This window comes from Callospermophilus lateralis, chromosome 1, assembly GCF_048772815.1.
Source record: "Callospermophilus lateralis isolate mCalLat2 chromosome 1, mCalLat2.hap1, whole genome shotgun sequence".
Classification (NCBI taxonomy): Eukaryota; Metazoa; Chordata; class Mammalia; order Rodentia; family Sciuridae; genus Callospermophilus; species Callospermophilus lateralis.
This window is the reverse complement of record NC_135305.1, coordinates 215,239,843-215,253,921: the sequence shown is the minus strand read 5'-3', so window position 1 is coordinate 215,253,921 and position 14,079 is coordinate 215,239,843. Positions and strand designations below refer to the sequence as shown.

General features: G+C 49.5%; 2 protein-coding genes across 2 annotated transcripts; one reads left to right on the top strand and one right to left on the bottom strand.

Moving 5' to 3' along the window:
* The first annotated feature begins 1,519 nt into the window (after positions 1 to 1,519).
* Positions 1,520 to 3,084, top strand: Swsap1 (SWIM-type zinc finger 7 associated protein 1). Its single transcript, XM_076848418.2, has 2 exons — positions 1,520 to 1,765; positions 2,294 to 3,084. Exons 1-2 carry the CDS (start codon positions 1,520 to 1,522, stop codon positions 2,795 to 2,797), a joined length of 750 nt encoding a protein of 249 aa, XP_076704533.1. The 3' UTR covers positions 2,798 to 3,084.
* A 1,912-nt stretch (positions 3,085 to 4,996) lies between these two features.
* Epor (erythropoietin receptor) lies at positions 4,997 to 10,308 on the bottom strand. Its single transcript, XM_076871228.2, has 8 exons — positions 10,194 to 10,308; positions 8,916 to 9,051; positions 8,341 to 8,519; positions 8,104 to 8,261; positions 7,466 to 7,619; positions 7,296 to 7,383; positions 5,702 to 5,789; positions 4,997 to 5,608 (listed from the first exon to the last, which is right to left on the bottom strand). The coding sequence occupies exons 1-8, from the start codon at positions 10,306 to 10,308 to the stop codon at positions 4,997 to 4,999; spliced, it is 1,530 nt and encodes a 509-aa protein (XP_076727343.1).
* Positions 10,309 to 14,079: the final 3,771 nt, after the last annotated feature.

Genomic DNA, 14,079 nt, shown 5'->3' with positions numbered 1-14,079 from the left:
TGGGTAGGTAATTGTGTGATGTTAGTGTTAACTACTCTGTATAACTGATGTGTTGCAGTGTAATGTATCTGGTGGGGGTGGGTGCTGAGGCAGTATTTTTGACAGAGCAGTGTAACCATGTGCCTCGGAGTTTGTGTTTGTGTGCATGTGCACGCATGCAAGTAGTGGCTATGATACAGTTGTATCAGAGTGTGTTCTTGTGTGTGTGCAAGAGAAAGGATGTGTGTGAACACAGGACAGAATGCTTATGGGATCCTTTGTGTCTGGATGTATATAGCTGTGAGCATGTGGATGATGGAGATTCTGGAAATGAAATATATGCAGAGATGTCATGGTATGTGTGTGTGTGTGTGTAAAGGGTGTGGGGGTACCCAGCTGTTTGAGTGGGTGTATTGGGGGATGTTGTGGAGCTGTTTTCTGGTCCCAGAGAGCGAGCGAGCCCAGGAAATCACAGTTCTGCCCTGCCCCTGGGTCTCCAGGCAACAGCACCACTTTGAAATTACCAGGAGACCAGGTTGCCAGGGCAACACAGACATGAGTGGCAGCTCTGGGGCAAAGTCTGGGTGAGGAGACCCAGTCAGTGATCATGCTCACTCACTTCGTTCCTTCCTCTCACCCAGTTTCCCCAAATCCCTTTCTTCCTTCGCTGATTTAACAAGAACATATTTGAGACTTACAATGTGTTAACGCTGTTCTGAGCCATGGAGTGACAGAGGTGACAAGGCAAACCAGACCTCTACTGAATTTCTCTCTCCCAGCCCCTTTCTTTCCTGCCTCTTTTGTCTTGTATTCCCCCTTCGCTCCTTCCCTCAGCACAAGCAAGATTCGAGAAGCCCCTATGCCAATGAGAAAGTAAGGTGAGAAGCCTCTTCTCACAGAGCCTCTTAGGCAGCTGCTGCTGTTTTGTTGTGTCGCTGTTGTTTGCACAAAGTGTGCCTGAACCTGTGGCCCCAAACACTTGTCACCATATTCAGGTAGAGACACAAGCACACAACTCATCCCTCTACACTTCTCAGTTGCATTGGGTGACATCATCAAAACCACACACAGACACAAGTCCATCAATATTGCCCTGAGACACCATGAGACCCATTTTACAAACTTAGGCTAGGAGACTTGAAGTAATGTCAGTGATTTGGGCCTGTTTGCTCCAACACTCAATGCGTATATGTTGCTTACAAGACACTCACCTTAGAGGGATGCACAGACTAAAGATGAAAGCACAGGAAAAGATATGCTGATTAGCTGACTAGCTCGAAGTAATAGTACTCATGCTGCTTCCCCCAGCAGCCTCCCTCAGAGGAAGGTCTTATATCCCTTAAATTCCTCCATTTCTCCAAAACTCAAGACTAGGTTATCTGCTCAGTCCCCAGGGGGGGAGCTAGCAAATACGATTTACTTTTGACGGACAGCTCCAGGGACCAATAGAGAAGTTAAGTTTACTGTAACCAATGAGGCCTCAGCTTGGGAGGGATCAAGGCTGGGAATGCGCCCCCGATTGGACAGAGATGTGTTGCGAATGGCGGAGACGCTGAGGCGGGTGCTAAGCCGGGGCAGCGCGGTGGGGACCGGGGAGGACACGGTAGAGGCGGGGCCACCTTTGCTCTTACTCGGTGCTCCAGGCTCTGGAAAAACAGCGCTGCTATTTGCGGCGGCCTTGGAGGCGGCAGGAGAGGGCCGAGGCCCTGTCCTCTTCCTGACTCGTAGGCCTCTTCAAAGCCTGCCCCGCGGCACCGGTGCGGCGCTTGACCCTCTGCGGCTGCAGGTAACGGTGGGGCGGGACCAGGGGCATACCAGCCAATAGTGGGGCGGATCGAGGATTGAGTGATAGATTGGTAGGTCCCTGGCGGGGATGGCGGGAGGGCTCACCCGAGCGGCCATGATGGGGTGGAGTCAGGAGTGCGTGAGGGGTGGAACCAGCGGAACTTAATTGAGTGAAAAACCAGCCCACGACGGGCGGTGTTAGAGGCAGGCCCAAGGGGCGGGGTCAATGTTAATTGAGGGGTGGGGCTAATGGAGCTAAATTTTCAGGGCTTGGTCGGACTGAGAGTGATGGTATGGGCAGGTTTCCTCTGGCAGTATTTGCCCTTAACTAGTACATGGCAGTGCTGGAAAAAGGATGAATATGAGAATATTTACCACGTTGTCACCCAGGAACCAGCTGTCTAGGGAGCAAGAGTCTGGGACAACAGGGCTGCCACTGCAGGGAGTCTGACTTCCTGTGCTGAATCTGGCCTTTTCTTTTCTTTCTTTCTTTCTTTTTCTTCTTTTTTTTTTTTTTTGAATCTTCTAGAAGATTCGCTTCCAATACCCACCCTCAACCGGAGAGCTTCTCCGGCTCCTGTGCTCTGCCCATGAGGCTCCGGGGCCTGCCCCCTCCCTACTGCTGCTTGATGGTCTGGAGGAGTACCTAGCAAAAGACCCTGGGCCCCAGGAAGCCGCCTACCTGGCTGCCTTGCTTCTGGATACAGTTGCCTACTTCAGCCTCCGACGTGGACCCAAGCGGGACTGTGGGCTCATGGTGGCCCTCCAGACTCAGGAGGAAGGAGACAGTGGGGATGCCCTGCAGCTGGCACTGCTCCAGCGGTATTTCCCTGCCCAGTGCTGGCTGCAGCCAGATGCACGAGGCCCAGGAGAGTGCCGCATCAGAGCCTGCCTTGAGCCAAATGGGCTGGGTCCCAGGATAGAGTGGTGTGTGACTTTCCAACCAGATGGAGAGATGAAGATCACCAGGTGGCCCACCCAGGCTTGTGACCCCAGCTCAGACAAGAGTTCAAGCTCTGGAGACCAGCCCTGAACCTTGGTGTGTGACAACCTGTCTGCCTCAGTTTCCAGGGGCTGGAATACTTACTTCAGGAACGTGTGCAGATTCATCACTTAAAGAATATAAAGTGCTTTTTCTCTTTAGCACTATATATAGGGGTTAAAAATTAGCATTATAGGGCTGGGATTGTGGCTCAGCAGTAGAGCACTCGCCTAGCATGGGCAGGACCCTGGTTTGATCCTCAGCACCACATAAAAATAAAGGCATTGTGTTGTGTCCATCTACACCAGAAAAATAAAAATAAATAAAAATTAGCATTATACAGGTTGGGGAGAGAGCTTGTATAGCATGTGTGAGGCCCTGGGTTCAATCCTCGATACCATAAACAAGCAAAAACACCCTAGTATTACCATGTACATATTATGTCCAATCAATTGATTTTTTTTTTTTTTTTTACTGTTTTGAACTGTATAAAGAGTTTCATGATAAATGTAATCTGAGGCTTCCTTCTTTGCCCAGTTAAGATTGTAACTAAGACTCAGCCACATCTTCTAGTTCATTCCTTTTTCGATGTTGCATGTTAATCCATGGGCAACTATACCCTAATTTATTCATCAAATTGACTTATTTACTGCTTGAACATTCTAGTAAACATATCCTGTATACATAGGTGTACCAGGATATATACCTAGGGTATATACTTAAAAGTGGAATTTCTGTAGCATAAAGTATGCATGTTTTCAGCTTTCTCTGATTAAGCCAAACTTTTAAAAAGGGGCCAAATGAAAATTGCTCCTAAATGCCATAATGATATTTGGCATCACCACAGTACTTTCTCTCACCACCCCCTTTTGTCCCCAGTACTGGGGATGGAACCCAGGGACACTCTACCACTGAGCTACATCCTCAGTTGTTTTTTTAATTTTTGAGACAGGGTCTCTTTAAGTTGTTGAGACTGGCCTAGAACTTGCAATCTTCCTACCTCAGCCTCCTGAGTAGTTGCAATTATAGGAGCCAGTGCTTTCTTTAAAACATGGCCTGACTAGGTGTAGTGCACATGCTTGTAATTTCAGTAACTCAGGAGGCTGAGACAGGAGGATTGTAAGTTCAAGGCCAGCCTCAACAACTTAGGGAGGCCCTAAGCAACTTAGTGAAGCCTTGTCTCAAAATAAAAAATAAAAAGGATTGGAGATGTAGCTCAGTAACAGAGTACCCCTGAGTTCAATCCCAGCACCAAAAAAAAAAAAAGCCTGATTCAGAATAAAGCTCTGTGAGATACTGTTTTATTGTTTTTTTAAAAAATTTATTTATTTTAGTTGTAAATAATGCCTTTATTTTTATTTATTTATTTTTATGTGGTGCTGAGGATTGAACCCAGGGCCTTGCACGCGCCAGGCGAGTGCTGTACGGCTGAGCCACAACCCCAGCCCCTATTGTTGTTATTAGTGATAGAGACTAGATAGAGGGTTACTAAAAAGTTTTCTTCTCCTTGGGTGTACAACAAATTACATCTCTCAGCATCCCATGGTTCTAGTTGGGTCACATGACTTTCTGACCAGTAGAATGTGAGAAAAGAGACTGTCTTCAGATGAGATCCCTAAAATGAACTATGGAATCTCCTGCTGTTCTGCTGCATCCCTTTGTTTATTAGCTGGCAGGACATAGAAGATCCATTAAGGACCCCCATGGTCATCCCAAGAGAAAACAAAGCTATAGACCAAAAGAGTTTGGGCCTCTGACTCATCCCAAAATGGCTTCCCACCAGTCTGAATTAGGATATCAGCGAGAAACCATGTAATGAGCTGAGCCACTAAGATCTAGGAGCTGCTTGTTACACCAGCTAGTGTAATTTACATGACTAATTTATTTCATTATGATTAGTCTTCACATTGCCAGGTCCAAAATTTCAGAGTGAGATCAAGGACTTTATCTGCTGCCCCTATGGCCATGGCCTAGGGAAATATGGGGCTTACAGAGAGTTTGCAGAAGTCATAGTAGAAAAACTTAACATATTTTATACATATATGTATATACAAAAAAAAAAAGAACATACATATTATAAAATACTGCACAGTTGGGACTTTCTGAGCAGAATGGGTCGGGTAAACAGTCAAAAGTTAGCAACGCCCCTAGCCTTGAGGGCAGCCTCTCCATTCCTTTCAGGTCAGTCTTGGACCTGAACTGGCGTTGCCGTCGTCGTATTGGATCCCCAAGCATCTGTAGGCTGGAGTCCTAAGAGCAGGCCACATAGCTGGGGGACAGAGGCTCAGGAGTTGGGACAGGGCTGTTCTCATACAGGTTGGAGTAGGGGCTATCGGAGGAGCCCCCTTGGGCTCCCTGGGAGTCCCCTGAGCTGTAATCAGTTGAGATGCCTGAATCAGAAACCACGAGGTACAAGTACTTCAGGTGGGGTGGGGTGGGGGGCAGCTCAGGAGGCAGTGCTCGTGGACGCAGGAGCTGGGAGCTGGGATCCAGGATGGTGTACTCAAAGCTGGCAGCTGAGGCCCCCTCTTGTCTGGGCTTTAAGACCAAAGCAGATGAGCATGAGGATGCTTCTGAGCCTTCGTCCACAGCCACTGTGTCCACACTGCCATCAGGCCCTGAGAGGTCCTCACTGCATGGGCTCTGGGGCAGCAACCACTTGTCCAGCACCAGATAGGAGTCCTGGGCATGTTCATTGCCTACTGGCTCCAGCAGAGGCCCCTTGTCATCTGCTCCTGGCTCCACTGCCTGGGTAACCCCCCAGCAGCGCTCTGAAAGGACTTCCAAGCGGGCTGGTGGGTCCTCTGTGAAGGGTGTGCAAGGGTTCCACCAGAGACAGCCATCGTGCTGGGAGAGCCACAGCTGGAGAAGCAAAACCAGCTGCTCAGAGGCCAGGGCTTCCACTTTCAGGGGCAGGATAGCCCCAGGCTCTGGGGGGACAACCAGGCCACCTACCTGGAAATTACCCTTGTGGGTGGTGAAGAGACCCTCAAACTCGCTCTCTGGGCTTGGAATGCCAGGCCAGATCTTCTGCTTCAGGGCCCTGTTGAAATTGATAGAAATATTTTGGTGGCTATAAGTCATTGAACACTCACTACTGCTCTTAGCCCCCAGTCACATGTGTACAAATAGTCCTGGTCCCTGTGATCATGATGGAGACAGAGGGGTACATCAGGACTGGGGAACAGGGGCTTTGGCTGAAGCATCAGTGAGGTCCTTCAGAAGGCTAATTAGAACGGATTTGTGAGGATGACAAGGAGCTCAGTATAGACTGACTCAAGCTCCGAACCTGGTCCGGGGTTTGCCTGGAGGAGCACTATTGTCACTACTCTTATCACTCCCTTCAGTGGTTTCTCAGCATTCAGAGTATATCCAGGGCTGGGGATGTAGCTCATGTAGAAGGCATGCTTAGCACTCTTGAGGCCCTGGGTCCCAACCTCAACACACACACAAAACAAAATCCAAACTCCTTCCCCTGCCCGACAGGTCCTGCGTGATCAGCCTCCTGTTATTTCCCTTGCCTCATTCACCATTCCCCCCTCACACAGTGCTCCAGCCATATCTCTTACAGCTGCTTCAGTGTCCCAACTTCATTTCCACCAAAGGACCTTTGCACTTGCAGTTTCTTCTCCCCACTTTTCACATGGCTGCTTCCTATCAACTCTGAGGTTTCTACTCCAGAAGCCTTCCCTAACTATCCCATCATGTATGTACCCAAGCCATGTGTTTCTAGGATATCACTCATAGAAATTTTATTTGATGAGTTATAAAGAAGTTTATTTTGGCTCATGGTTCTGAAGGCACATGGTTGAGGGCCGACATCTGGAGATGGCCTCTTTGCTGGCAGTCCTGAGGCAAAGCAAAGCTTCATACGGCAAGAGACAGGGTGTGTGTGTGTGTGTGTGTGTGTGTGTGTGTACTCATAGCAATTTATAATTAAATATTTGTTGGTTCTCTTGTTTGTTGTCTGCCTTGTTTGTTGACTTAACTACAAGATCCACAAAGTCAGGGACTTGTAAGCAGGATCTGGCTTGTTCTCCACTCTCTCCTCAGTGCCTACCACATTTTGGTACCCCATATGTACTTTCCCACAAATAAGTGAACAAGGCCATGAAAGTGAATTAGTGGGCACGGCAGGAAGGACATCCCAGGCAGAAGGAACTGCAGGTGCAGAGACTTGGGGTGTGAAAAGGCACAGTGTGTGCTTGGAATTAGACCTCAGAATGGCTAGTCATTAAGCATCTAAGGAACTTGACAACAAGGGTCAAGGGACATTCAGGAGCTTAAATCTTTCCATTAAGACCATCTGGTTGATTTGATAAAAGTCATTACACTAGGAAAAGGAACTAGCAAAGGAATCCAAGAAGGGGCAGACACTGAGGTACAAGGAAAACCAGGTGCACATTCCCAGGGACAGAAAATTTTAACCAAGAATCTGGGTCTGGTCACTTTGGGCGAGTGTTTCCTCCTAAGTCTAGCTTTCCCTGGTGAAAGAAAGATGTTCCTGGAAGGAACATCCACGTGCCCAGATTGGGGGGGGGGCGCTTACCGACGGTGGGACAGCAAGGCAAGCACGGCCAGCAGCAGCAGGATTAGCACCAGGATGAGGGAGAGCGTCAGGATGAGGGGGTCCAGGTCTAGGAGGTAAGGAGGAGGTCAGGGCATGGGTTTGCCCAGCATTTCTCCGCAGCTCCTTCCACACCCCAACCTGGGTCTCACCACTAGCAGTCAGCAGCGACACAGGCTCAGACCAGGCGCTCCAAAAACCACCGAAGCTCGGCTCGGCCATACGCGCACGAACTGCGAAGGTGTAACGCGTGGCTCCACGCAGATTGCTCAGCACGCACTCAGTGCGACCCTCCAAAATCTCCACCTGGGCGAGGGGCACAAGGTGGAGTACAGAGAAGGGCGCTTGGGGCGGGCCCTGCAGGGATCCAGCTAGTCGCAGAGAGAGGCAATGCCTGAGTCTGGGCCAATGAGAGTAGGGGGCGTATCCCAGGAAAGCTCAAGGCCAATCAGAGTAAAGATCCCATGACAAAGGGCGGGACCTGCGCTACCTAAAGGCGGGGCCCGGCAGCCTAGAGTGAATAGGGTCCTGAAGTGTGCGGTTAGGGATTTAAGAGTGACAGAAGTTGAGGTTGAAGCGGATCAGGGGGGCATTGGCAAAGGGGTCGTGAAAATGAGCGTGGAGCTTTCTTAGGCATCAAGGCAGTGGGATGTGGGCCGTCAGGGATGGGGCTGGAAGGACCGGGACTCGAGGGCGGGCCGTGGGGCCCTTCTGGGTGGGGACTTAGGGGGGAGGGGGCAGGCAGTCAGCTGCGGAGCGGCTAGGGCTGGGCGGTCCCGGCAGGCCTCACCCTCTGCGATCCTCCTGCACCGTGGCCGGCCGAGACATCCACTTCGTAGCGGATTTGGGTCGTCATAGGTGCCTCAGGAGGCGGGAGCCACCGCAGCACCACGTGGCCGCCCTCCTCGGCCTGCCGAGCCAACAGCCCTGCGGGGGCGTCCAGGAGCACTGCAGAGTGGGGTTGATCAGGTGGGCGGAGACTAAGACCCCCCTCCCCTGACCCCTCCTCCATTCCCCGCGCACTTACCCACTTCGTTGATGTGGATGTTACGGCGATAGCGCAGAGTGCCCGAGGAAGCCACTGTGACTTGCAGCTCTAAGGGCACGAAGCTCGACGTGTCGGCCGTAGGCAGCGAGCACCAGAAGCGCACCGCGCCACGGGCAGTGGGCTCCTGGTGCAGGTGACACGGCTTCCGTGGCTCACCCCTATGCGCCCGAGAACCCAGAAGAGAAGGAAGCAAATTGGGAGGGGGAGCTGGGAAATTTGTATTGTCCAGACTGTGGTGGCATTTTGGTTATTAGCACCGGGGGGAGCCCCAGCTCCGGGGTAGTGACGCCTGAATCCAGCATAGAAATTATATCGCCCCAGTCCTGATGCGTGGAAGCGGGGATCACTGGAATATTCCAGCACCTGCCACTAGGGGGAGTGTTAGCCCTGGCCTGGTAGATTTTCCATCAGTGACCACAACGGGAGGCGCCGTCCAACTCCAGGCTCTAGGGGACATCTCAGGCTATGGCCTCCGGGAAATTCTACCTGCCCGCACCGCACCCCTCGACACACACACACACACACACACCGGTGGGACATCTGCCCTGACTCACTCGAGCTGGTAAAAGAAACTGTAGTTGTGGGAGCCGATCCTAGAGCTCGCCGCTTCCTCCCAGAAACACACCAAGTCCTCCAATCTCTCCGTGAAGCACAGAAGGTCTTCGGAACCGCGGGCTGCCAGCAGGGCCGCTGGGAAGTGACAATGGGAGTGGGTCAGGGAAGCCGAGCCCTGTTCCTGGCCACAGCCCCCTTCCCCTCCCTCCGCCGCCTGTGCGGACGCGATAAGAAAAAAAGCACCGCCCCGCCCTCTCCCGGAGCAGGGTCCTCGAGGGGTCTGCAGAGGGGGTGGCCTTGGAACTCCCCAGCGCAGGTTGCTTGCCTACTGTCCCCCACCCCATTACACACACCCGCCCACCCCGTGGCCAGCTGAGCAGTGCACAACCTTCAAGACCTCGGCCCCCAGCTGCCCGCGCTGCTCCAGGCCTGGATGTGTGCACTGCCGGGTGTGTGTGGAGGAGGCGGTCCCCTATCTGCCCCAGCAGGCTCCCGATAGCGCCAACCGTGTCCCCGCTCCCTTCTTCCACCCGACAGGGCTAGGGATCTGGCGCCCGCTCGCAAGCCGTGTTCACAGTCGCCTGCAGCCTGGCCCCTCTGACTCGACCCGGGCTTTAGCCTCTTTTCCCAATTGGAGGGTCCGCTTGATCCCCTCCCCCCAGGGACTCAGACTGCAGGAGGCCTAGACCCAGCACACCCTTGTTCCATTAGGCTTTAGCATGTCCTAGACTCCCTGAAAAGATAAAATAAGAATCATTTATATATATATATATATATATATATATATATATATATATATATATATATTTGTAAAGTTTTATATATATATATATTTATAAAGTTTTATATATATATATTTGTAAAGTTTTATATATATATATTTGTAAAGTTTTATGTGTGTATATATATATATATATATATATATATATATATATATATATAACCCAAAGTATCTATTTATTTTTTGTGGTGCTGAGGATCAGCCCAGTTCCTCACACATGTGAGGCAAGTACTCTACCACTGAGCTCCATCCCCAGCCCTAAAATAAGAATCTTATGCCCCTCTCTTAACTTCTTCCCCAAGACCCATCGAGGGGACTTAGACCCCATCCTGCTTCATTGGGACCGGGTCTGGGGATTCAGACACTAGCTTGCTCCCCAGGATCCAGTCTGAAGGTGCAGAATCTAGTATGGCCCCCAGGACCCAAAGTGGGAATTCAGGCCCCAGCACTGCCCTCCAGGACTCAGGGTGGGGGTCCTCACAGACTCCATTCTTACCTTTGCTCTCAAGCTTGGGGTTAGGCAGGTTGAGTGGGGGCGCCAAAGCTGCTCCAGCAAGCAGGAGAAAGAGAGGACTGACGCGGGGCCAAAGGGGCGCCCTGAGGTGGCCCATGGTTCCACCTGGCCCCCGGGGAGCCCAGGGCTCCTGCCCCGAGGACCAGCCCCTGGCACAGTCCACAGCTGGGTTCCGCAGCTGCCTCCACCGGACACAGCTGACCAGGAGGCTCTTCCCGGCCAGAAGCCTCCAAGAGGCAGCTCCCCCAAAGGGGCGGGACCAGCACGCAGCCTGGGCAGAGATAAGCACCCGCCCGGAGGGGGCAGGGGCCCTCCTGGGACGAGTGGCCCCTCGGAGGCCAAGGACAGCTCCAAAAGTAACATCGGACACACTTGTGTGACTATGTGACCCTAGACAAGTAACTTACCTTATCCGATCTTCATTCTTTTCATCTGTAAAACCTAGCCTGATGCGTAGCAAGCATTTAAAAAATGTAAGCTACTGATATTATCCTGCTAATCAGCACTTCTCCCCAGACTGGAAATAAGAACAATCATCATAACGACTAGCAATTGAGTATAAGAGCAGGTCTAGGCAGTGCTGCTGGGAGGAAGGTACAACGTGGTCCTTCATTTGTAAAGTCACACATATTCTGGAGTGAGACTTCATTTATGATTTTGTGGGGGGAAATGCTTACTTTTTAAAAAATTCTTTTTTAGTTTTTGGTTGACACAATATCTTTATTTTATATTTATGTGGTGCTAAGGATCGAACCCAGTGCCTCATGCATACTAGGTGAGTGTTCTACCACTGAGCCACAAACCCAGCCCCACATTTTTTTTTAATATTTATTTTTTAGCTGTAGTTGGACACAATACCTTTATTTATTTATTTATTTTTATGTGGTGCTGAGGATGGAACCCAGGGCCTTGCATGTGCTAGGCAAGTCCTCTACTGCTGTCATGACCCCAGCCCCTTACATTTTTATACACTTGGTATTTTATTTTATAGGGTTCTTTTAATAATCTGGAAAACAATTATATTATAAATCATCAAATCCATTCACTAGGACTGAATTTCTCAAACTGGGGTGCATACCTGCATGGAGGTGCACACCTACAGAAGGGGGGGGTAACCATTGAGATTTCCTACCCCAGACTAGCCAATCAGAGTACACCATTCCCTGACACTCAGTGATTGGTTCAGGTGGGCTTGTTAACCAAGAGAGCCTGAGCTTCCATCCTGAGATTTCAGCTGGATTTGCTGGGAAAAGAGGCTCCCTTTTCTTGCAGATGTTGTGGTGGGCAGATGGAGTAACCAGAGAGGCATCTTTGACAGTAAGAAGGAAGAAATAACCAGATGGTGAAGTTGACATGAGCCATGTGCTGTTCCTTCCCTCTCCCTGGAAGGCTCTTCCCCTAGATATTAGCAGAGCTCTCTCCCTCCCTTACTCAGACCTCTCCCCCCACCTGCCTCCTCAGTGAAACCCTCTCTGATCACCTCTCCCACATACCTCCTTCCCCTTTCAACAACTTTGTTTTTTCCTTTTTGGCTACTACTGTGCTTGTCACCTGATATATGTTTAATGTTTTGTTATTGAGTCTATGGGGGCAGGGACATTTGACCCTTTTCTTGATTACTGTAGTCCCACCACGGAGAACAGAGTCTGGCACTTAGTAAAAGTATTTATGGTGTAAAAGATTAGGAGAGAGCCCGCCGGATGCCTGTAATCCCAGCAGCTCAGGAGGCTGAGGCAGGAGGGTTGCAAGTCTGAGGCCAGCCTCAGAAGTTTAGAGAGGCCCTAAGCAACTTAGCAGACCCTGAACAGACCCTGAAATAAAAAAGAGCAGTGGTTGTAGCTCAGTGGTAAAGTGCCCTTAGGTTCAATTTCCAGTGGCCCCCCCCCCCCCCATAAATAGAACCAAGCTAAGAGATACAGACAAACAGTGGATCTTGTGTAGCCCATACAACTATTCCTGAGTACCTGGCACCAAGAGAGAAACAGGAAGAAAGGAAGGAAGGAAGGAAGGAAGGAAGGAAGGAAGGAAGGAAACCACGGAAGTTGGGGCTGGGGGTGTAACTTGGTGATACAGCACTTGCATAACGTGTACCAGGCCCTGGGTTCTACCCCCAGTAAACACACAGATCAGGGAGGATGTTTTCCTTAGGTAACTGGCATCTGGAGGGAGACAGAGACACTCAGTTGTAAATAAAAGTGGAAAACTGGCCTCGTGGTTAAGTACATCTCTTCTGGTGTTGTATTATTCTGGTTTGAACACCAGCCACTTACTTTTTTTTTTTTTTTTTTTGTAGATGGACACAACACAATGCCTTTTATTTTTATGTGGTGCTGAGAATTGAACCTGGGTCCCGCCCATGCTAGGTGAGCGCTCTACCACTGAGCCACAATCCCAGCCCAGCCACTTACTTTTGCTAGTCTCATCATGTATAAAATGGAGATAATACAGTGCTCAGTCCTTAGGGGTATGGTGAGAATTAAATTAGATTATTTTTCTTTTTTTTTTTGGATACCAGGGATTGAACCTAGGGGCGCTTTCCCACTGAACCACAACCCCAGAACTTTTTACTTTTTCTTTTGAGACAAGGTCTCACTAAATTGCTTAGGGCCTCGTTAAATTGATGAGGCTGGCTTTGAACTTGTGATCCTTCCACCTTAGCCTCCTGAACTGCTGGGATTACAGGTGTGCTCCAGGAGCCTGGCTAAGTGAAATTCTTAAAACTTGGCAAACAGTAAGCATGCAGTTGGGATAGCAATTATTAATTGCTTGGTTAGTTCAAATAGGATGCTGTTATATTCAAATGGTCTTCAGGTCTTTATACTCACAGAAGAAAAACAACTCCGAAAAGTAGCATGATGTGTACTGTGACCAGTGTTCCATCAGACCTTACATGAAGGTTAGCTTCTTCTATCCCCTCTGTTACTCCTGATGGTGCCTGGGCTTTCCTTGCTATTTTTCCAGGGACAAGGTTAGAACCATAGGGAGAAAGAAAGAAAGAAAGAAAGAAAGAAAGAAAGAAAGAAAGAAAGAAAGAAAGAAAGAAAGAAAGAAAGAAAGAGAGAAAGAGAGAAAGAGAGAAAGAGAGAAGAGAGAGAGAGAAAGAGAGAACGAGAGAAAGAGAGAGAGAAAGAGAGAAAGAGAGAGAGAAAAAAAGAGAGAGAAAGAGAGAGAGGGAGGGAGGGAGGGAAAAAAGAGAAAGAAAGAGAGAAAGAAAGAAAGAAAGAAAGAGAGAAAGAGAGAAAGAGAAAGAGAGAAAGAGAGAAAGAAAGAAAGAAAGAGAGAAAGAGAGAAAGAGAGAGAGAGAGAGAAAAAAGAGAGAGAAAGAGAGAGAGAGAGGGAGGGAGGGAGGGAGGGAGGGAAAAAAGAGAAAGAGAGAAAGAAAGAAAGGGAGGGAGGGAGAGAAAAAAGAGAAGGAAAGAGAGAAAGAAAGAAAAGAAAGGAAGGAAGGAAAGAAGGAAGGAAGAAAGAAAAGAAAGGAAGGAAGGAAGGAAGGGAGAGAAAAAAGAGAAAGAGAGAAAGAAAGAAAGGAAGGAAGGAAGGGAGGGAGGGAGAGAAAAAAGAGAAGGAAAGAGAAAGAAAGAAAAGAAAGGAAGGAAGGAAGGAAGGAAGGAAGGAAGGAAGGAAAGAACCATAGGAACTGTTTTATGCCCATTCACTAGAATTTCTCCTCCTCCTCCTCATAGCACCCAAATTTCACTTCCATGTGTGTGCCCACCAAGACACCACCCCTGTGATTTGAACTTTCTCTGCCAGCTCAGGGGGTGGGCACAGGACCCCAGTCTGGCCAATCAGCATTTGGTTCAGGAATAGACATGTGACCCAAGATGGTCCATGTGACCCAAGATGGTCCCTTGGGAACTTGCTCTGA

Bases quoted from the DNA above. Each gene is read 5' to 3' on its own strand.
- Epor (XM_076871228.2), bottom strand. From the start codon at position 10,308: ATGGGCCACCTCAGGGCGCCCCTTTGGCCCCGCGTCAGTCCTCTCTTT. The intron at 7,620-8,103 runs GTGAGGCCTGCC...CCCCTCGCCCAG, and splicing joins GTGCAGGAGGATCGCAGAGG to GTGGAGATTTTGGAGGGTCG. The intron at 5,609-5,701 runs GTAGGTGGCCTG...TTGCTTCTCCAG, and splicing joins CCCACAAGGGTAATTTCCAG to CTGTGGCTCTCCCAGCACGA.
- Swsap1 (XM_076848418.2), top strand. From the start codon at position 1,520: ATGGCGGAGACGCTGAGGCGGGTGCTAAGCCGGGGCAGCGCGGTGGGG. The intron at 1,766-2,293 runs GTAACGGTGGGG...TGAATCTTCTAG, and splicing joins TTGACCCTCTGCGGCTGCAG to AAGATTCGCTTCCAATACCC.